The sequence below is a fragment of the Lissotriton vulgaris genome, chromosome 12, assembly GCF_964263255.1.
Source record: "Lissotriton vulgaris chromosome 12, aLisVul1.2, whole genome shotgun sequence".
In the NCBI taxonomy this organism is placed as follows: domain Eukaryota; kingdom Metazoa; phylum Chordata; class Amphibia; order Caudata; family Salamandridae; genus Lissotriton; species Lissotriton vulgaris.
The window spans coordinates 43,232,627-43,256,232 of record NC_141700.1 but is presented as its reverse complement, the minus strand read 5'-3'; the positions used below and the strand labels follow the sequence as shown (position 1 = coordinate 43,256,232).

General features: G+C 51.3%; 1 protein-coding gene across 3 annotated transcripts in view; it reads left to right on the top strand.

Annotated features, from left to right (window-relative positions):
• The window catches only part of PDE4C (phosphodiesterase 4C), a 1,034,448-nt gene that overhangs the window by 602,357 nt on the left and 408,485 nt on the right, over nucleotides 1-23,606 (top strand). Inside the window, exon 1 of one of the 3 annotated variants that reach the window (XM_086946999.1) lies at nucleotides 15,674-16,310. The exons of the other annotated variants lie outside the window; for them this stretch is intronic. Coding sequence (XP_086803125.1) covers nucleotides 16,066-16,310 — 245 coding nt within the window. The 5' untranslated portion in view covers nucleotides 15,674-16,065. Of the gene's footprint in view, nucleotides 1-15,673; nucleotides 16,311-23,606 lie in introns of those variants that run through there. 3 annotated transcript variants of the gene reach the window in all.

The window sequence follows — 23,606 nt, the reverse complement described above, 5'->3', positions numbered from 1 at the left end:
AACTCAACTAATACATAATAAGGTGAGGTTCAGTGTAAACTGTTCTTAAAGAGATTTAAAAAAGGTTACAATCCTGAATAAGAATAAAATGAAATAAAAATATAATATCTGTCCATACATATTTGCAAGGGTCTATTAAAACTGGCAACTCAAAGATTTTCTCGACTGGACATACCTTTAAACCTGCAGCTAGGACATCAATGATAACCCTGATCAAGTGCTCGTAGGTAGGAATATTGATCGACAAATCTCTGCTGGTCAGTCAGAGCTTATTAGGGAAATCAAATTCTATGCAAGGGAAGAGCCGAATGAAATGAAATAAACACTTCTACTCTTACCTATATGAGCTCTGGTGAGATCTGGTCATCCTTAGGATGCTGGGAGGACTGACGAGGACTGGTCATCCTTAGGATGGAGGCCTGGCGAGGACTGCTCATTCTTAAGATGCTGGGAGGCCTGACGAGTACTTGTCATTCTAAGGATGTAAGCCTGACGAGGACTGGTCATCCTTAGGATGCTGGGAGGCCTGGCGAGGACTGGTCATTCTTAGGACGCTGAGAGGCCTGAATGATGCAGGGAGGCCTGACGAGGACTGGTCATTCTAAGGATGCTGGGAGGCCTGACGAGTACTTGTCATTCTTAGGATGTAAGCCTGACGAGGACTGGTCATCCTTAGGATGCTGGGAGGCCTGGCAAGGACTGGTCATTCTTAGGATGTAAGCCTGACGAGGACTGGTCATCTTTAGGATGCTGGGAGGCCTGGTGAGGACTGGTCATTCTTGGAATGGAGGCCTAACTAGGACTGGTCATCCTTAGGATGCTAGGAGCCCCGACGAGGACTGGTCATCCTTCGGATGGAGGCCTAACGAGGGCTGGTCATCCTTAGGATGGAGGCCTAACGAGGGCTGGTCATCCTTAGGATGGAGGCCTAACGAGGGCTGGTCTTCCTTAGGATGGAGGCCTAACGAGGGCTGGTCATCCTTAGGATGGAGGCCTGGCGAGGACTGGCGATTCTTAGGATGCTGGGAGGCCTGACGAGGACTGGTCATTCTAAGGATGGAGGCCTAACGAGGACTGGTCATCCTTAGGATGCTAGGAGCCCTGACGAGGACTGGTCATCCTTAGGATGGAAGCGTGACGAGGACTGGTCATTCTAAGGATGCTGGGAGGCCTGACGAGGACTGGTCATCCGTAGGATGCTGGGAGGCCTGAGGAGGACTGGTCATTCTAAGGATGCTGGGAGGCCTGAATGATGCTGGGAGGCCTGACGAGGGCTGTTCATCCTTAGGATGCTGGGAGGCCTGACGAGGACTGGTCATTCTAAGGATGCTGGGAGGCCTGAATGATGCTGGGAGGCCTGACGAGGGCTGTTCATCCTTAGGATGCTAGGAGGCCCGACGAGGACTGGTCATCCTTAGGATGGAGGCCTGACGAGGACTGGTCATACTGAGGATGCTGGGAGGTCTGGTGAGGACTGGTCATCCTTAGGATGCTGGGAGGCCTGACGAGGGCTGGTCATCCTTAGGATGGAGGCCTGATGAGGACTGGTCATACTGAGGATGCTGGGAGGCCTGACGAGGACTGGTCATCCTTAGGATGGAGGCCTGACGAGGACTGGTCATACTGAGGATGCTGGGAGGTCTGGTGAGGACTGGTCATCCTTAGGATGCTGGGAGGCCTGACGAGGGCTGGTCATTCTAAGGATGCTGGGAGGCCTGACGAGGACTGGTCATTCTAAGGATGCTGGGAGGCCTGAATGATGCTGGGAGGCCTGACGAGGGCTGTTCTTCCTTAGGATGCTAGGAGGCCCGACGAGGACTGGTCATCCTTAGGATGCTGGGAGGCCTGACGAGGACTGGTCATTCTTAGGATGCTGGGAGGCCTGACGAGGACTAGTCATCCTTAGGATGCTGGGAGGCCTGACAGGGACTGGTCATCCTTAGGATGCTGGGAGGCCTGACGAGGACTGGTCATTCTAAGGATGCTGGGAGGCCTGACAGGGACTGGTCATCCTTAGGATGCTGGGAGGCCTGACAGGGACTGGTCATCCTTAGGATGCTGGGAGGCCTGAATGATGCTGGGAGGCCTGACGAGGACTGGTCATTCTAAGGATGCTGGGAGGCCTGACGAGGACTGGTCATTCTAAGGATGCTGGGAGGCCTGACAGGGACTGGTCATCCTTAGGATGCTGGGAGGCCTGACAGGGACTGGTCATCCTTAGGATGCTGGGAGGCCTGACAGGGACTGGTCATCCTTAGGATGCTGGGAGGCCTGAATGATGCTGGGAGGCCTGACGAGGGCTGTTCATCCTTAGGATGCTGGGAGGCCTGAATGATGCTGGGAGGCCTGACGAGGGCTGTTCATCTTTAGGATGCTGGGAGGCCTGAATGATGCTGGGAGGCCTGACGAGGGCTGTTCATCCTTAGGATGATGGGAGGCCTGAATGATGCTGGGAGGCCTGACGAGGGCTGTTCATCCTTAGGATGCTGGGAGGCCTGAATGATGCTGGGAGGCCTGACGAGGGCTGTTCATCCTTAGGATGCTAGGAGGCCTGACGAGGACTGGTCATCCTGAGGATGCTGGGAGGCCTGACGAGGACTGGTCATTCTAAGGATGCTGGGAGGCCTGACGAGGACTGGTCATTCTAAGGATACTGGGAGGCCTGAATGATGCTGGGAGGCCTGACGAGGGCTGTTCATCCTTTGGATGCTAGGAGGCCTGACGAGGACTGGTCATCCTGAGGATGCTGGGAGGCCTGACGAGGACTGGTCATTCTAAGGATGCTGGGAGGCCTGACGAGGGCTGTTCATCCTTAGGATGCTGGGAGGCCTGAATGAGGCTGGGAGGCCTGACGAGGGCTGTTCATCCTTAGGATGCTAGGAGGCCTGACGAGGACTGGTCATCCTGAGGATGCTGGGAGGCCTGACGAGGACTGGTCATTCTAAGGATGCTGGGAGGCCTGACGAGGGCTGTTCATCCTTAGGATGCTGGGAGGCCTGAATGATGCTGGGAGGCCTGACGAGGGCTGTTCATCCTTAGGATGCTAGGAGGCCTGACGAGGACTGGTCATCCTGAGGATGCTGGGAGGCCTGACGAGGACTGGTCATTCTAAGGATGCTGGGAGGCCTGACGAGGACTGGTCATTCTAAGGATGCTGGGAGGCCTGACAGGGACTGGTCATCCTTAGGATGCTGGGAGGGCTGACGAGGACTGGTCATCCTTAGGATGCTGGGAGGCCTGACGAGGGCTGGGCATCCTTAGGATGCTGGGAGGGCTGACGAGGGCTGGTCATCCTTAGGATTGTAGTGTAGTTCCTATATTCCCAATAGGCTCTGCGCATTGGAATAATATACACTATGGATTTGACATAGGACTTAGGTCAGGATATCTCTATTGAGTAAACTAAACTTAATTGTGAGTGCCAGCTAGCTCAGAGGGCACTAGAAACGTTCTTGAATACACAAGAAGGGATTAGTTTCTGACAACCGCATAAACATGCCAACTTTGTTTCCCCATGAATAAAAACCTATCTTCAGAGTTGTGGAAACAATAGATAACTATTTTACCCGAGTCAATCGCGCATGCTTCGTTTCTACAGAGTTGCAGAGAAAATGGAGAGACTAGCGTTTCAATAAAAGGGATTTATTGAACAGTCTTCTTTCTCATGCAAGAGAGGTGAACTGCTACAATCGTTAGACAGAATGCAAAGTATAATGCGTACAGCGTAAACAGTAATATACAATAATACTGTAATAGCATTGTCTGGTGCTATGACATATAAAATACATACATAAATAACACAGGCTAAAATACTCAACTGGTGCTTCTAAAATACACCTACCCCAATGTACTTAACCTAAGTCTAGTACGAGGGAAGAAGTAAGTATGGTCTGTAGCATAGGTTTAGTTTTTCAAAGAATTGCAAAAGGTTTCTCTAGGTTCTAATCAGCTCCATACCTTAGAATGAGAGAGGTTGGTATCTCTTGCACGGACTCGATTTCCCAACACCCCGCAAGGGTAGTCATAAACACTGGAGCGGGATTTCTCGGCAGAGGAGGAGAGCTTCTGTTCAGTGCGTCAGCTGGAGAGTTGTCTTCCTTCGGCACTTTCTGTAGTGAGCTGCGTCGTGCAAGTAGATAGTCGAACTGCACCGAACCACACCGTGCTTTGCCATAGCAAGTGAAGGTATATGTATTCCTTGAAGGTGTTTTAGGAATGCTAGCTTTGACGTAAAGTCGGGCATATGAACGTCATGAATGAACCCCTAAGGAATAGATGTTCATTGTATAATAACTGAGTTCTTGGAGAAATGAATATTCAAGCAAGGGGAAGTCCCTAACGGCTTAAGAGTCTGGCTTTCCAAGAAGTCGTTGTGACGTAGATGAACGGATTGAAGTAGCCATGCCTGTATTTGGGCAGCATGGGCTATGCCTAAATAAGGGACTGATTTCTATACCTATATAAGGGTGACGTGAATTGTACCTTTATAAGGGCATGAATCGGGAAATTCAATCGGAATCTAAAATCGCACACAACAGGATGCTGGGAGGCCTGGCGAGGACTGGTCATCTTTAGGATGCTGGGAGGCCTGACAAGGACTGGTCACTCTTAGGATGGAGGCCTGACGAGGACTGGTCATCCTTAGGATCCTGGGAGGCCTGAAGAGGACTGGTCACTCTTAGGATGGAGGCCTGACGAGGACTGGTCATCCTTAGGATCCTGGGAGGCCTGACGAGGACTGCTCATCCTTAGGATCCTGGGAGGCCTGACGAGGACTGGTCATTCTTAGGATGCTGGGAGGACTAAGATGTTCTGTTCCTTCTTGATTTTCCAAGCCCACTTACCATGGTATCCTTAGGGTTCCAAACACGGCTCGCACTGGTCATTCTTGCGTCACCAGCCTGGCCGCGTTCTGTCTGTTGCCACTTAACCAGGTTCAATCCTGCCCTGTAATGTTTCCTGTGACCCAGACCACCCAACTTTGGGCTTCTTTGAAAATAATGATTTTGAGCCAGTCCTTCAATGGGGCGCTGGTCTTCGTGGCTTCAGAGTCAGGCACTTCATTTTTGAGTGTTATTCGCTTTACCAGCATAAGACTTGGTGGCAACCACGTGATCACATTGACCAGAGGAACGCTTGTGATCAAAGTCCAATCCATTGGAGCTGCCATGGGCGGCTTCGCTTTTGAACTTTATCACTACTATAAGTTGGAAGGCGGCTATGGATCGAGTTCTTTATGGAAGAAGGACCTCATCCTTGCAAGATTTTGAGGGAAAAATACAGTGTAAAATTGATCTCGATGGATGCAAAGTATGCAAAAGGTCTCTAATAGATTTCCTGAAAACAGGCACATATTTGGGAATCCTGGACATACCTTGGACACCCCTGATGTAGAACCTTCACTCTCATTTGCCACGCAGATTCTGGTTTCAGCACTTCTTGGAGACCAACATAGTGCATTGTGGGAACTGTAGGCCTGTTATCTCTTGCACACCATATAACACTGAGTACAATCTCTGAGGAGTGACTCCCTAACCCAAACGCGCTCCTCTGCCATATCGTGCCACAACCATATGGTGAGAACCCCCCCACACACACACACACATGCAAGCAAAAACATACACAGATATAATTTGTAAGCCAACTTGCTCCCTCAAATTATAAACAAGCATTTACAATGCAACAGTTTCGCTTTTGTAAAAGTTAGATCTATTATTATTGTTTTTGACAAATTATTTTATATATCTTCTTATAGAAATTTATTGAGTAAATGGCACAGCCTTTTCCGGACATATCATTTTCACTGGCAGAGAAAGGAGTATCCAGGCCCTGCCCTTTACAAACTTGCCCCTATCTCCGCGATGTGTTCAATGTAAGCAGGAAACTGGCGTCACCTAATGTAAGATCACTCGAGTACAGCACCCTGGCCATTCAGACAGACTAGATTTACCCTGTCGCGCTACATAATCACTGTATACCATTTATTTGTGTACACGTGCATCATTTTTTTAAACAACTAAAAAAACGCACCCAGCATCCAAATAGCTGAATTTAAACGGTATCAAATTCCCTAGGTCCATGTGTGAGCAGGCCTTCCAATCCTTGTTTTCCGCTTTCCATTCCGGGACTTTGGGCGAAACAGGACTGCAAGCCATGACCTGCTCACGCGTGGGCCCGGGATAATGGAGAGCTTAGGGGAGGCCGTGAGAGTGCGCCCCTCGGGAGGCAAGCGCTTCAAAGGAGGCCTTGTAGCTGCGTCACGCCCTCCGTACACGAAAGCAGATATGGCGGGTTCCTTTCAGAGCAGTGGAGTGCTCGGCGGAGGCAAGTCGCCCTTATCAGGGCGGCGCAGAGGCCGGGGAGTCACATCCGCACAGGCCTCGCCCTGCCGCCGTGCATGCTAGCGCCTGACGATGGGTCATGCTTCTCTTTGAGGCGGCCTGTGAAGAAGTACTAAGGAGCTCCCGCCATGCAGCGTTCTCGTCACCAGACTGCACTACGAACAAGGTGAATGCATGTCCGCCAACAGATAAGTATATAGCTCTCTCCGTGCAGCCATGTCTACAAACAGCTGCACAGCCCTGTGAGAAACTTGCACTGGCGTGCACAGCCCACAAACACTGGGCATTGCAACATACAGCTCTTGCCGTGCAGACAACCTAACACAACCCTACAAACATCCTACAGACGGTGCACAGATCTCGCCGAACTACCGTCCACGCACGCAGCATGCATGCATGCATAGGCGCATAGGGGCCACTAGTCTGCACCCACTCTCCACACATCATTCATTTCGGCAAAATGACGTGCAAAGCATGTAACACACAACAGGAATGATCAATAAAACACATAGAAATTGCATTAAATAATATCTCTAAAAGACTAGTTATTGGCTTTATCTCCCACGCTACGAACACCCCAAGTAATAGACATCACGCTGAGCTACAGAAAAGCGCCCCCTATGATTACATCTGCTGGGGAGGGGGAGACAGCTAAACCTCCCCACTAGAATCACCATCAATGGACGAGGGGTGAGCGCGAGCAGGCGACAGGCCTCACACAAGGGGCCATTGTGTTTCAGGTTTTAATTAGTCTAAGCCCATATTATCAAAGCAGGCGCAGCCCGTGTAGAACCCCAAGATCCACAGTCACCGTTCCCTTTAAAACACTCAACATCCACATTAAAGCAACACCTTGTACGTTTTATGGGATCCACAAAAATAAACGCCTGTTCAGATATTAAGCTCCTTCCGGGTAGCGCAGCTAATCAGAGCCTGCAGATATGCTGCCCGCCGGTGTTCGCCGCACGAGACCAAATGACAATTAACAGCATTTATTAAGAGTCATTTCCACACGTTATCTGAGAGCAGGTTCCGTCTGTGCCTCTCCCCTGACGCCGCCGGTAACTTCCAAAACAAACACCAACTGCACGATCAACGCGAGCCCTGACCCCATGAGAAAAGCACAGGCGTGGGGGAGGGGTGAAGAAACATGGAGATGATTAGAAAATGCAGAGCATCCGTCTCCACCAAACTGCTGGTCCCCAGCCGCTAGACCGCACAGCTCTTCACACACAGGAATCCATTACCACCCAGAGGCAAAGTAATCACAAATGAACACGGACAGTGGAAGGGGGGGCCGGAACGGGCACACGAACAGCGGGAGGGGGGCGGGAACGGGCACACGAACACAGGAAGGGGGGCGGAAACTGGCACACGCTGGTTCAAGACGGCACGGCGGAGCTTCTCAAGTAAGCTACTGCCCGGCCGCCATCTTCGGACAAATGACCAAAACAAACCTTAAAAAAAAATAATAATAAACCACCGCCCACCGCCGCAATGACGTTCACAAAGGGGTGGAGAGCGAAAAAATCTCCGGAACGCCAAAAAATCTGTTCGGGGAATGAGTGACGCATCTCTGTTCCAATGGCTAGCCTCCTTTTATGGAGCTAGCCAATGGAACAGAGAGGCGGGACAAAGCCCCAGACTGCTCCTCAAAAGATTTCGCCTGCGCGAACGCTGCTGCGCAGCAGACGCCAGGCGAAACCTAAAAAGGAAGAAAGAGGAAATAATTAAAAGCCTTAGATTTCAAGGTGCATTCTAGGAAGTCACAGAGAAAATGAAAATAGCAGGAACTTAGAAAGGCCTCACCTGGCCTGGAATCTCTGACAGCCCGCCCCCTGCCACATCCCACAAAAGAAATGACCTTATTCCCTGGCCAGTTGTGAAAGTGAACTCTGTGGAGACAAACAGAGCTGTCTTCGGGTTACAAGCCCTTGTAACCGAGAAGCTCTCACTTTCTCAAGCACATACATGTTTAATAACGTGCATTACCACTTCCAGCCTCGCTGCTGTGTACATCTTAAGGCGTGGATAAACAGCTGATCACTGTGAAAAGGGTATCCTCTAAGACTGAAAATGTTTACGTAGGCGAGTGAGTGTTTATTTTGCCCATGGATGTATGCTCAGTCATTGTGCGCTCAGTGCCTCCCAGCACAGCACGCCAATACTCGCCTTTGTCTGCTTTGCGTGGGCAATCACAATATTTGATTAATAGGAACCACAAGCAGTGTATGAGTAATTGTCATAAGTTGATTAGCAGAATTCCCTGTGGTGTGGCCCACACAATAGCTGCTGGAGCAGCAGAAGTGTAAACACATCATGGGAGATGTGTGGCCTGGCCCCACAAACCCCTCCTGAGAAGCCACAAGCAGTGTTGTGTGTCACAGACACCCCCACGGCACCCCAGAGTGTGGCTGAGTTACATCTAGACATGCTATGACTTCTGGGTGATTTTTTTTAGCAGGCCTCAAGATTTTGAGAGGCGGAGAAAAATGTTTCTTATGCTTGGATAATATGCTAAATTCCTGAAATTTCTCACATTATGCATTTTCCCATAATATTTTTTACTGAGCACACACTTGTCTACGGACGTCGTGTGAGTGACCACTGGGAGACTGGTTTATATGGAAATTTCCGTCCCCCACACGTTTTCTGCTTGAACTGGTGTACTGCATAGAACACGCAGGCTTTTTTTATGTGACGTGTATACTCGTTTTAAAAAATGTCACGTAAGACACCAGCTAACACAATTTAGCTATAAAAGTGTCATTTTGTATATCTTTCCTGTAATTTTGTGGACAAAAGTCTTGACTTCCCATACTCCTAGCCTGTAGTTTGGTGAAATCAAGAAACTTTGGCGCACACAAAGGCATCCTAAGTTCATCATTTTCACCCGACTAAGAAAGGTTCAATAATAAACACATTTTCTATTTCTCTACGACCATTTCCTGCTGTGTAATTGCTGGTAAAAGGAAAATCACGTAGTATGAAATGGTGGCATAACTAAAAGTCATGAAATTCCCATATACTATTGGAACTGACCCAGCGTCTAACTCACACTAAGGACTTGATTTCGATGCGGTTAGGAAATCATTCCGACCGAATCGGTTTGTGAATGGTTTCCAACCAACTCGGATCGGGAGAGTCCGACCAACCGAGGACAATGCATCCGGAGGCTTCCAGATACGATTTGGTTGGACTCCCATTGACTTCAATGGGAGCCTATGTTCCAACCGAATGCCTAGGCTCCCATTGAAGAAAGGGGTGGCTGGGGAAAATCGGGCACCCTGTGGCAGGCACCCCCTCGTGCCTGCCACACTGTGCATAGCTGGTAAGGGGGGACCCATTGGTTCCCCCTTGGCCCCGATTGGGAAGGCTCCGGGTGCAGGGGGGCGCGATACGGGCCCCCAAAGTCTGATTCTGACTACTGATTCGAGCCAGACGGTACGATTCGGAAAGGCTGTCTGAATCCAGCATCGTAATCGGGTGTTTGGAAACGCGTCCCGTAGTAACACACGATTCTGCTCCGTACTGCTTGGTCATTCCAAATGACGTCCGGTTCGGATTGAGATATTCCTAATGCCTTACTCGCATCGTACTCGGTTGGTTGGAAAACTTTCTGATTTGGTTGGAAAGACACGTTCCCGATCCGATTCGGATGGAGCATATGCTGCTTTGAGGCCTTCTCAACCGCATTGGAATCGGGCCTTTAATGAGTGTCACACAATTTTCTTTGCTGCTGCCAAAAAACATCGCTCCTCTGTACTGTTTCGGCCTGTGAACATTCGGGTGTTGGATTTTTCTCTTCCTGTACAATTAACGATTTTTAGCCGGTACTTCTGGATAAATAAATTGTGCAATCGACTTTTTCCCCCATTTTTAAAAACCATAGTTAGTGTCTGTTCACTGTGCAAATAGAACTGGCAATAAGACCTTTTAAATATTTGCCGTCCCTGTGCCAGCCACATCCCCTCCGTTCCCCCTTCAGGAACCCAATGCCCCTGAAAGTTGAATGGAAAGCGTTAACAACAGCAGTCAGGAGTCCATGAAGCACTTGGAAGGAGTTGCGACCGCTAATGGTAGAGTCAGGGTGGTTTCTGGGAAGGAATGTGCATTTCAGTTCAGTGTGGAAGAGATTCCAATGTTGTCAGTTGCCAGCTCTACCATATGTCTACTGAGCCAACCCACACTGGCGTGCCCACGACCTGGCAGTGCCCATTGGGCATGAAGGAGTTTATTGTACTTTAATAACCTGAACTTGTACTTCCTGTCACATGGCGGCTACAATGCCTGTCCTGTAATCCAGGTTACATACAGATAGAGAAGATATGTCTGAACAAAATGTAATATATTTTTGACTAAGGTTTGTTTAACACAGAGCTCAAGACTTTTAGAACACATTAGTGAGGTCACTTTTAGCATTCAGGGCCAGAATACCTGAGCAGCACACCGCCAGGGCCGGCTCTAGGCATGTGCAAGCGGTGCACCTGCACAGGGCCACCAAACCCCAGGGGCCACCACGCCAATATATATCCTTAATATATTAATCCTCTGAGGATGGATACATATTTGCGTGGTGACCCCTGGCAGGGATTTGGCGGCCTCCGGCTCTGTTCCACTTCTAAACTCCCTGACCCCCTCCCCTCTTTACTGGCCAGCGCGCTCTGCCCCGCCCGGACCCCCTCTTCCGGGCCCCCTACCTACGCTCCCTGCCCAGGGCCACCATGAGCCTAGAGCCGGCCCTGACACCGCCCTCAACATATCAGAGCTTCTGACCTCCCTCAACACATCAGAGCCTCCAACCTCCCTCAACACATCAGAGCCTCCGACCTCTCTCAACACATCAGAACCTCCGACCTCCCTCAACACATCAGAGCCTCCGACCTCCCTCAACACATCAGAGCCTCAGATCTCCCTCAACACATCAGAGCCTCCGACCTCCCTCAACACATCAGAGCCTCTGACCTCCCTTAACCAAACAGAGCCTCCCACCTCCCTCAACACATCAGAGCCTCCGACCTCCCTCAACACATCAGAGCCTCTGACCTCCCTTAACAAAACAGAGCCTCCGACCTCCCTCAACATATCAGAGCCTCTGACTGCCCTCAACACATCAGAGCCTCCGACCTCCCTCGACACATCAGAGCATCCGACCTCCCTCAACACATCAGAGCTTCTGACCTCCCTCAACACATCAGAGCCTCCGACCTCCCTCAACACATCAGAGCCTCCGACCTCCCTCAACACATCAGAGCCTCAGATCTCCCTCAACACATCACAGCCTCCAACCTCCCTTAACACAACAGAGCCTCCGACCTCCCTCAACACATCAGAGCCTCTGACCGCCCTCAACACATCAGAGCCTCCGACCTCTCTCAACACATCAGAGCATCCGACCTCCCTCAACACATCGGAGCCTCCGACCTCCCTCGACACATCGGAGCCTCCGACCTCCCTCAACACATCAGAGCCTCCGACCTCCCTCTACACATCAGAGCCTCCGACCTCCCTCTACACATCAGAGCCTCCGACCTCCCCCACCACATCAGAGCCTCCGACCTCCCTCTACACATCAGAGCCTCTGTCCTCCCTCAACACATCAGAGCCTCTGACCTCCCTCAACACATCAGAGCCTCCGACCTCCCTTAACACATCAGACCTTTCGACCTCCCTCAGCACATCAGAGCCTCCAACCACCCTCAACACATCAGATCCTCCGACCTCCATCAACACATCAGAGCCTCCGACCTCCCTCAACACATCAGAGCCTCGGACCTCCCTCAACACATCGGAGCCTCCAACCTCCCCCACTACCTGAGAGCCTCGGACCTCCATCTACACATCAGAGCCTCTGACCTCCCTCAACACATCAGAGCCTCCGACCTCCCTCAACACATCAGAGCCTCCGACCTCCCTTAACACAACAGAGTCTCCGACCTCCCTCAACACATCAAAGCTTCTGACCGCCCCCAACACATCAGAGCCTCTGACCTCCCTCAACACATCATAGCCTCTGACCTCCCTCAACATATCAGAGCTTCTGACCTCCCTCCACACATCAGAGCCTCCGACCTACCTCAACACATCAGAGCCTCCGACCTCCCTCAAGACATCAGAGCCTCCGACCTCCCTCAACACATCGGAGCCTCCGACCTCCCCCACTACATCAGAGCCTCTGACCTCCCTCAACACATCAGAGCCTCTGATCTCCCTCAACACATCAGAGCCTCTGACCTCCGTCAACACATCAGAGCCTCCGACCTCCCTCAACACATCAGAGCCTCCGACCTCCCTCAACACATCAGAGCCTCTGACCGCCCTCCACACATCAGAGCCTCCGACCTACCTCAAGACATCAGAGCCTCCGACCTCCCTCAACACATCAGAGCCTCTGACCGCCCTCCACACATCAGAACCTCCGACCTACCTCAAGACATCAGAGCCTCATCCTCCTCACTTCCTAAGAATTTCAAGAAACTGATGACCTGGCTATTCATATAAGCACCTTGGGGACCACACACCTACACACCTTACCCTAGCGTCTGGATACCCCCTTGGGTGATTAGTGTGTTATACAAATCAACATAACATGACATGCTGTCTGTAAGTGCACTTTGCAATATTCAGCTCCCACACTTAATTTCCTTTTTTTCCTGAGAGTGCAGACTTCACTTACGAAACATTAATACACAGCATTCAGGTTCTGTATTTGAAAGGGACGTCCTAAACACGCCTGTCACTGAATCACAGCTTGTGTTTCTTTTATATCTTTTTGCTGTTGCAAATGGCTCAATTCTGCAAATCGAACCCTTTGCGGCTGCAAAAAGCCCTGGTACATCCAGCCCTTTGTCCAATGTTCTTTAGATGCAACCGTTGGTCTGTGTGGAGAACCTTTGAGCAGGGTCTTTCGGGTCAAGTTAGGAGTAAATGTAAATGCCAGCATTTGTAAAGCGCACAGCTACCTCCAATGGAGGTGTCCCGGCGCTGGGGGCCGTCGGGAAGATTAAGCGAGCTATTGCCCAGAGTCACATGGTGCTGAGCTAACCTGCCCCCGGAGCCGGGGATCGAACGGTGAACCCTGTGGGCCGGAGTCAGGCACTCTGGCCACTGCGCCACACCTCTTCAGTAAAATCAGATTTCAGAAAGGAATATGTAATGATGCTCGTAGGGGTACTTGTAATTGGAGCAGTGCACTCCCTGCTGGCTTACTTGCATTACACATGTACAATCAGATGCAAGTAATTTGTTCAGAATGAAAGATGGCTGACACGGCGCCAGAGGAACAGTTAGTAGGAGTCGGGCCTTGGGTTTCTGAGGCCTGCACTGAATTCAGCAGATTCCTTATTTCATCAGGAGGATGTAATACTGAGGGGTATTTTACTAGCATATCAGGCCTTGGGGTAACATTGGAGCAGAGTCTTTTTTTTTTATCTCTTCTTTTTTTTTTTTATAAAGTCTTTCACAGGCCAAAAATTCTCATCAGTGAGTAATTCTTTCTTTTTCTACTTAAACATAGACTGGAGGCGGGACATGCCCACACCGGCCCTGGAGCCATCTGCCTCCCCGCCCCAAAGCACTCTTTATACAAAAGGAGGGATTTTCCATAATCCTCTTGTGCTCAATCAAAAGTATTTGAGAAACGCCAGCATGCATTGTGGGGCGTGGGGAGCACAACTATTTTGCAGCTGTGCCCACAACATTCAACGTCTTCTGTGGACAATGGTGGAACTTTAAAACGGGTATACATTCTGTTTTACAAAATAGCTAATTTACACCTCTGCACAGATTTGATGTGTTCGGGGTCGGCGCACGCGCAGGCCACCAGCTATAGCTCCGAGCGCAAAATGGAGAAAAAAGAAATAAGGTACATAAAATGGCACCTAATCTTTTTTTCTTTAACACATCCACACAACTGGTGCACCAAAAATTTGAAATCACCTCGACAAGTGCAATTTGCACCGGCGATTTTTTGCACCTTGTTCTTTGCGCAAATGGCTAGATGGACACACGAGACTACTGCAGCGCCTCGTTAGGGGTAGTAAGCGCTATATAAATGCAATTTAACACCACTTGCGCTCTCTGAGGGTCCTGTTGATGGGTTATCCAGCGATCCCACGTTTTGCGCATTTGTTTATTACCAGCGCTTGTTACCACAAACACACAACTTCATGGAACTGCGACTGAGTGTCTTTTAAACACAAACCTGGTAAGCGTGTTGACAATATGGGGGTGGTGTCAGGCCGTGACAGCTCACCTTGAGTCAGAACACTAAACTTGTAGGGGGACTTCTGTTCCACCGTGTCAGCAGAGCCCGGGTTTTGTCCATCACATCGGTACATTCAGATAGCTCAATTTCCGCTGTTGTGATAAGTAATTTGGAAGCTCCTGCCAACACTGAGGCCTGCAGACTCTGCTTCGGGCCATCTCACACGTAGATCTCCGCAGCAGGTGCACGAACCTCCTGAGCTGCCCCGCACCGTTGCTCCTGGTGATGTGAGCCGGGTGCAGGGCAGGCGAGAGTTCGGCACGGGGTTTCTTTCTTACGCACGACAGGGAGTTTGATTTCAAAAGGGGGTGGCAGGCAACAAGTTTGGGCAAGCGGGCAGGGGCGGGCTGGCACACCGTCACCGCCCGCCGTTGGACTCGTGAGAAGCGGTGCGCACAGCTCCAAAGGGCACGGGAGGGGGCGTGGGCAGCCTCGCCCCTCCCCTGCTGCTGCAGCCTCCCTTTAAAGACACTGTTGGTGAGTGACTCCCAACTCCGGGGGGGGCGTGGACGGCCCATGACTCCCTCCAGGAGGGGTGTCCCGCAGCCGGACAGGCCCCTCCCGGCTCCGCCCTCCCTACATTCAGAAGCGCCGGAGCGCACACGGCCGGGAGAAAACAAGAACTCGGCAGCTCACGGAGCCCAGGAGCACACATCGCGGAGCAAAAAGTTGCTGGTGTTAGGGCGCCGGGAAGGGCGCCTTCGAAAGGCGCTCCTTGGCTGGTGCGCAAAGGAAAGGCCACCTGGCTCTGTTGGTGCGCAAAGGAAAGGGCCACCTTGCTGTGCCGGTGCGCAAAGGAAAGGGCCACCTGGCTGTGCTGGTGCGCAAAGGAAAGGGCCACTTTGCTGTGCTGGTGCGCAAAGGAAAAGGCCACCTGGCTGTGCTGGTGCGCAAAGGAAAAGGCCACCTGGCTGTGCTGGTGCGCAAAGGAAAAGGCCTCCTGGCTGTGCTGGTGCGCAAAGGAAAGGGCCTCCTGGCTGTGCTGGTGCGCAAAGGAAAGGGCCACCTGGCTGTGGAACGGGCGCAAAGGAAAGACCACCTGGCTGTGCTGGTGCGCAAAGGAAAGGGCCTCCTGGCTGTGCTGGTGCGCAAAGGAAAGGGCCTCCTGGCTGTGCTGGTGCGCAAAGGAAAGGGCCACCTGGCTGTGGAACGGGCGCCTTGTTGGATCATTAATAATTACAACAACAATAAAACTAATAGAAACAGAGAGAAGAGGCTGATGGGGCTCGGAGTTGCAGGCGGACTTTTGCCAGTTGCTTCTCTCCAGGACTCTGTTAGACTTTGAAAGCTGATGCTCTCTGTCATCTTCTGCCAACCCGCCCTGGCAGACCGCACGCTCTGTGCCAAGGAGCAGCCCGGGCAGCTAGCCGCGATGATTCTTTGCTAGCCCAATAGAAGATACCCCCCAATTGGTGGCTTTTGACTCTCGAGAGGATTTGTGGCCCCCGGACGCCAAAGATGCTGAATTCCAAGAAGGTCCCGACCCCGGTGGCGCTGGTCATGTCCCCGCGGATCTCGCCGCGGACCTCCCCGCTCAGCTCCCCCCGCCACTCTCCCCTCAACTCCCCCCGCCACTCGCCCGTCCACTCGCCCCGCAACTCGCCGCTGAACTCGCCCCGCAACTCGCCTCTGCTGTTTCGGAAGCTGCTGTTGAATCGGAGCAGCCGGGTGCAGCGGCGGTTCACCCTGGCACACCCCCTGTGGTAAGGGCAGCGCGGCAGCCGGGGCGCGCGCAGGGCACGCGGAAGGGGGTGCCCGCCCGGGGACAGTGCCCCGGGAGTGCGTGTTTGGGTAGCTGCACCTGTCCTCCCAGTGTGGTTAGCACTGCACGTGCTGTGTGTGCGTTGTTAGCAACACGTCTGTGCTTTCTATGTGGTTAGTCCTAGGCATGCGGCATGGATGTGGTTAGTCTTGGGACTGCGGTATGCATGTGGCACTGTTTGCAGCGTAGCTGTGGTAACGGTGTGCTCCTCACTGCACCTGTGGCATGTATGTGAGTAGCAGTGCACCTGTGGAATGTGTGTGTGTGGTTTGCAGTGCACCTGTGGTTTTTGTGATAACAGTGTGGTAAGAACAGTGTATGTGGCACGTGTGTTTCTTGGCGCTCTTGTCATGCCAGGGCGGTGAACAGGTCACCGGTGCCGCGCAGCTGGCAGGGCCCTCGTGGTGGCGGGGTGGTTATCCGAGCGCCCTTCGTGTAGTTTGTATTTCACCTGTGAAAGGTGCGCACTTAGCACCACTATTTAGATTAGAATCATGTGTGTTGTTTGTGTTGAACCTGTGATGGGTGTTTGTTTAGTAGTGCCCCCCCCCCCCCGTGTGTCCTGTTAGACGTGCACCTGGGTATCTGTGTGAGCAGCAGTGCTCCTGTGGTATAAGTAAGGTTAGCAACACGTCTGTAGCATGTGGGTGCTAAGCAGCGTACGGGCGAACCTGTTTTATGTGTTGTTAGGAACAGCCACGTGGTATGTTTGTAGGCAGAAATGCCTATTTTTTGTGCGTGTTGCGGCACTGCACTTGTGGTGCGTGTATGTGTGTGGCTAGCACAACATCTGTGACGTGTGTGGTTGTCACTGCATCTGCTGTGTGTGAGCCCAGCAAGGCATCTGTGACGTGTGTGGTTGGCACTGCACCTGTGACGTGTGTGGTTGGCACTACACCTACTGTGAGTGAACCCAGCAAGGCATCTGTGACGTGTGTGGTTGGCACTACATCTGTGACGTGTGTGGTTGGCACTGCACCTGTGACGTGTGTGGTTGGCACTACACCTACTGTGAGTGAACCAAGCAAGGCATCTGTGACGTGTGTGGTTGGCACTACATCTGTGACGTGTGTGGTTGGCACTACACCTGCTGTGAGTGAGTCCAGCAAGGCACCTGTGACGTGTGTGGTTGGCACTGCACCTGCTGTGTGTGTGCGCCAAGTAAGGCAACGATCCTGTGTGCGGTTGGCACTGCACCTACTGTGAGCGAGTCCAGCAAGGCACCTGTGACGTGTATGATTGGCTGTGCATTTGTGATGTGTGTGGTTGGCACTGCACCTGTGACGTGTGTGGTTGGCACTGCACCTGTGACGTGTGTGGTTGGCAGTGCATCTGTGACGTGTGTGGTTGGCACTGCACCTGTGACGTGAGAGGCCAGCAAGGCACCTGTGACGTGTGTAATTGGCTCCCCATTCGTGACGTGTGTGGTTGGCACTGCACCTGCGGTGTGTGTGCGCGCCTAGTAAGGCAACGATCCTATGTGCGGTTGGCACTGCACCTGGAGTTTGTGTGGCTTGTAATTTAACTGCGGTGCGTGTCGCTTGTAAGGCACGTGTGGTTTGTGCTTTGTTAGGTTTGCCAGGGCACGTTTCCCGCCCTGTAATATGTAATACATCAGTGCATTCTGGGAGTCGTAGTGTCGATGTCCTCCCACACTCGATTGACTAACATGCCTGGTTAGTGAGATATGCAAACCGGACGCCCAGCCTGTGAAATGTCCTGCCTTGCCCCTGGCTCCAGCGCTATCTGGCAGAGCCAGACGCACCTGTGGTGTGTGGGCGGTGGCAGCTTGCCTGGGCCCCAAGATAACAGTGTCACGTGGGCGCAGCACGTGAGTCTGTGAGATTTATGAATGACGTCAGGCGCTGGTGGTGTAACCTGTGTTCACTTCCCTGAAGTGCCAGGGTCCACTTCCTTGTACACGGAAAATGCAGAAATGGGCACTTGGAAATGCGCAGGTGTGAAGGGGCCTTTGCTGGCCCTGCAGAGGGCGGGGCTAACATGTGGGGGAGGGTTGATGTTGAAAGGAGGAGCATTCCAGGCGTAAAATTTCAGTTCTGCTTAGGGAACGCTACTCCAAACCCCAGCGGGTCTTGGGGTTCAGGAAGGTAACTCCCACAATGGCTTTCATCACATGTCTCCCCAAAGTATTCTCACCGCGTATGAGCAGGTAATATACCTCAGTGGGTTTAGGCACTTGCTTCAGCGTTGTGTGCATCCTGAAGATCAGTCCCCGGGACGGCGTCCTCATTTCATCCTTATGACGTCGATGAAAAGAGGAGCATATCTTTAGTTAAGAGTAGCATCAGGCTGGCCTCTCAGTGGGAGCTACACCCAGCCCAGATGTCTTCTGCCGGGGCTGATACTTTGCGGTGCTAGTACTAACAAGACACAGATACTACATAGCGGGGAGGCGCTGGGACAGCTCGGGGGCGCTGTTAGGAGCTATTATTGGTCTCACATTTTAACATTTTATAGAAAGTCCACCCCTGTCCCACTGAGCCGTAACTTGTAATGATTTGCAGAAAGGTTTTTTCTCAGATTAAATAACCCCTCACATTTAAATGCTGTAATGTTATATTTCGGTGTATGTCTTTGTTAAAGTTGTTGAAGTGAGTATTATTGCATACTGCTAATATAGCGCTCACAGTGGCGGTCTATGGCTTCAAAGCAGCGGCCATAATAGCTGATGGTATACACTACCCAGACACTACTCGCAGTTTGATTTCATCTTCAAGGCGCTACGTGCTGCACGGATTTTTCACCAGCGGAATCTGACTCTATTGGGCTCTAATAGTTCCTGAGGCAGTGCGTCTATAAACAGAGTTTGCAGAAGGCGCACGCTGTGTCCCCCGCTTCCTCGGGATTGTCACTGGGCTGGTGAATACTCTAGTAATATTGCATGTGTGTCAGGCGGGTCACATGATGTATCTGATGACAAACAGCACAGCAGCCTGACGCTTCTTTCTCAGAGTTCACAAAGCGCAGAGTGTGTTTGGTCCACTGTCAGTTTAAGACAAGAGCCGACCCCCTGGTGACTTGGTGCAGTTTTATGTTTTTAATCATGTGTCTCTTCACGCCATTGTTAAGCACGGATGTCAGGGCCAGTATCATGAAGAGTGTATATTGAAATCTGGTTATTCACTGCTATGACGTAGCAACAGTGAGAAACAAAGAGACCTGATTGCTCCGATAGAGAGCAGAGCTTAGGGAGAGGATGGAGGGAGTGCACAGAGGGGGGTACAAGAGGGTGGCAAGTGGCCGATTTGTTTTTTACATTTAGATTAACCCTGGGCAAAGTACTACGCTACGCTCGCAAAGTTTGCGAAGTTTCCGCTACTTCGCACTACGCAAATTGCACGTAGCACAGTGCAAACACGCGTAGTGTAGCGTAGCGTAGTGCAGCGGTCACTTTTTGCTTGCTCAAGCTCCTCAACGTCAAGTTGGCGACCGCGAGCGAGCAAAATGACATCCTGGCAAGACTTTCGTTCACGATCAGCAACATCAAGTTGCAGATCGCAAGCGTGGAAAATAAACCTCCCGTCAAGATTCTCAACGCGGGGAGGTCAGGTTTCTCATTGCGACTGGTCGCGTATGCTCGCGACCGCTCGCGATAAGAAACTACCAGTCGGTGTTGAGAAACGGTACATGTGTTGGACCTTGTTCCTGTTTTCTGGACAGATCACTATCCAATCCCCAGGATTCTCATGGTACCCAGTGTCACGTCATTCCAGAAATGCAGGGCCGCTAAAGATCGGTTTTGATCCAACCGTAATCGTGACACCCAGAGAAGTACTTTGAGCTCCGCGTCCCCTTGTTTGGGCAGAGACCTGCAAACGGCCAGCGGCATGGTTTCAAACTGGTTGGTTCATTCCCTAAACCTAAGCATCCCTTAGAAGGCCATGACTCAAAAACCTAAAGGCAAGTCGACCCCATGGTACCCCCCCCTACCATAAAACACTAAAAAGAACAAATAAATTACAGAAAGGGCATGGGGAAAAGACTACGAGGGAAATAAAAAAGTATTATATCGAGAGAAGGTGAGGATATATCATATGGAAATTCAACAAGCCCAGACCTTCTACTATGAGACAAAAATCATCAATAATGCTGCAAATTCTCTAAGAGAGATCTTCAGAATTACAAACTCCATGCTGGAGTCCACCACGAATGCCCCCGGGGTTGAAGCCGCCACTGATAGGTGTAATGCCTTGGCTAACTACTTTAGTTTCAAAATTCTGAACAACTACCATTCATTTCAAGACACCAATAGAAGCGATAATTCCATCTCGCCGAGGGTTATTGAGAATGCATGCCCGCCTATCCTGTCCCAATCCCCTCTTCTCTCGTTGGAGGAATTTACTGTTGTTTTCAGGAAAATTAAGCTTGGATCTCCTCTTGACCCAGCACCTCTGAGAATCCTCGCTCTTGAGCCAGAAATGATTCTCCCTTTATTACTAGAATTGATAAATCTGTCCCTGGAAATGAGCCTGGTGCCCCTTCCTTGGAAGGATCCTGTGATTAGAGCCGACTTAAAGAAGCCTAACTGTGATCCCTCCCGTCTAGACAACTTTTGTCCAATTTTCCTGCTCCCAGGCCTAAGTCGGGAGGCAGAAAAGTTTGTAAATACATGCCTGTCAGATTTCGTGGAATCCAGTTCAATCCTGCACCATACACAAACTGGCTTTTGTCCTAAGCGCAGTACAGAGACCAACTTGTTAGCGGTAGAGGGGGAGGTAAAAAGGAGACTGGATCAGGGGCCACAGGGGCCATTGTGCTCCTGGATCTCAGTGCGGCCTTCGACACTGTTGACGACTCTATACTTTTGCATAGAGTTGGTAGGGTTGGAGTTGCAGGGAAGGCTCTGGAGTGGGTGAGTTCCTTTTTAAAGAGGGACCATTCCTCTGAAGTTCTGCCTGTGGCTTGTGCTGTCCCTCAGGGGTTCCCACTTAGCCCCACGTTGTTTAATATATATATATATCTTCAACCTCTGGCAAACATTGAAGCTCCTATTGGGATCTCCATAGTTCCTTTGTGATGACACCCAGCCGGTGATATCTCTTGCCCCAGACTCGGCCCCTTCGACATGTAATCCAGGGCCCTCCCTGGAGCTGGAAGCCAGCTGGATGAACAAAGCAAAACCAAAGGGGATGCTGGATGGAGTGTTGAACTTTGCAAGCACTCACCCCCAGTCAACTGATCTGGGTTTAATCCATCATCATTCTTTAGCTCACTCCGCCACCCCAGTTCAGACATGGCCATATGCAAATCAGTCTGACCCTGTGCCTCATGGGAACAGTCCAGCCCAAACTGCCAAGCCATGTCTTCCCTGGCCCGGAAACAAGCTTCCTAGGACCGGTTTCTGTCTAATCAGCCGTCATCAGCCAGGCTTGCTTGACTCCAGTGGCAAATTGAGCAAGTCATGTCTGAAGTTCTACGGAGCAAAACAGAGTTAATGATTCTTGTGAACAACTCCTTCTGTCCAACAAGGTCTCGACTGGCCGATGGGCCTGTGTTCCCCCGATCCCTAAGGCTGTTATAAGAAGTCTGGGGAAGTGGCTGGAAGATGCCCGGGCTATGGAAGTCCAAGCCACAAAAACCACGGCCACTTGTTTTGGAAAACTGCGAATGCTGCACAAGGGTCTAGCCTTGCTTCCCCAGGCCTGTAGACGAGTGTTGGTCCCGTCTGGACTATGGTAACTCATTGTGCTTAGGGTCTCCTAAAGGAGTTATCCAGAAACTGCAGGTTGTGCAAAATGGGGTCGCACGTGTAGTGCTAGGAACTCCCAGATCGCAGTCAGTTAGACAGCGATTGAGAGATCTCCACTGGCTCCCGAATGCTCAAAGAGGAAATATGAAATTGTGAATTGCTCACCGTGCTTTATAAGGCAGAGGCCCGCCCATCCTACTTCAGCTGCTCATCCCATACAACCCCAATAGATCACTTCGAGCTTCGAATCTCCACCTAGCTACAACGCTGGCTATCAAAGAGCTAGAAAGGGGTGGCCGGTCAATCAGCTTTGATGTAGCAACGCTTCGGAACTCTCTCCTTCAGGCCATTCGAGCTATAGCGATGACCAGCGCCTTCGAAAAGCGATTAAAACCTGGCTTTTTCAATAACTCGGGGGCAGATTTATGTTAACTGGCGCATCCCCAGGGATGCGCCAGTTAACGTGCGCCACAGCTCCGCCACCCATGGTGCGCCGCATTTATAATGCGGCGCACCATGGTGCAAAAACGGCACAGATGCGTGACGCATCTGTGCCGGAAATGTGGCGCATTGCTGGAGTTGTGCTGCAAGCGCGACGCAGCTCCAGTAAGGCTCGGGGGTACACCATCTGCACAATGCTGCGTCAAGACCTACGCCTGCTTCAAGCAGGCGCAGGGTTTTGACGCAGCATTGCCCTGAAAGTGACTGAGTGAAATCTCATAGATTTCACTCAGCCACTTTCAGGAGGCGTTCCTGCGCAGGAACGCCCCCCCCCTGCGCAGGAACGCCTCCTTATGGCGCAGTGCTTTACAACGTGACGCATCTCCTAGATGTGTCACGTTGTAAATAGGGAGCATTGTTTGCGCCGCAGTTGCGTCAAATAAAGTGACGCAATTGGGGCGCAAAGAGGAGCAATGGCCTCATAAATCTGCCACTCAGTTTTTAGTGTTCCTTCTACTTCTGGGTGGTGCTACCTCTTGTCCAGAGCTGGGATGCCTTCGGGTCGCCATGCGCTCTACAAATTGCAGAAATAGAAGGCGTAAAGTCTCTGCCTCTGTGGCATGTGCTCCTGCCGCCCCACTGAGCTTTCTCTATCCCTCACCCCTCTGCTGAGCCGCGTGCTTGTTGCAAGGGGGTTTAATCCTGCTTGATTTAGCAAGGAATGCTGTAGCAGGGGCATTGTGAGGATGCAGTGAACCGCTGGCTGCCAGCATAAACTCTGTTAGTGCAGGGGAACCCTCTCTCTCTTGCTCTGTGCAGCCATCATCAGTCTGGTCAGTGTAAGACAAATATGAAATGTCAATCTATGTACAGTGCAGTAAGGCAGATGAGGCCTTGTGAGGATACAACAAATTAAAGTATGCACGCCCCATCCTCGCCTATGTTGATGTTGGCAATGCCCTGCATAAGGGCTTCCCTTCCATTGCACCCTAGCCATGCAGAGCAAAGCTCTCAAGGCTCCTAGGTCTATGCACGAGGAGCTGATCCAGTCAACACTTCTCTCTTTGCATTCTGGGACTTGTAGGC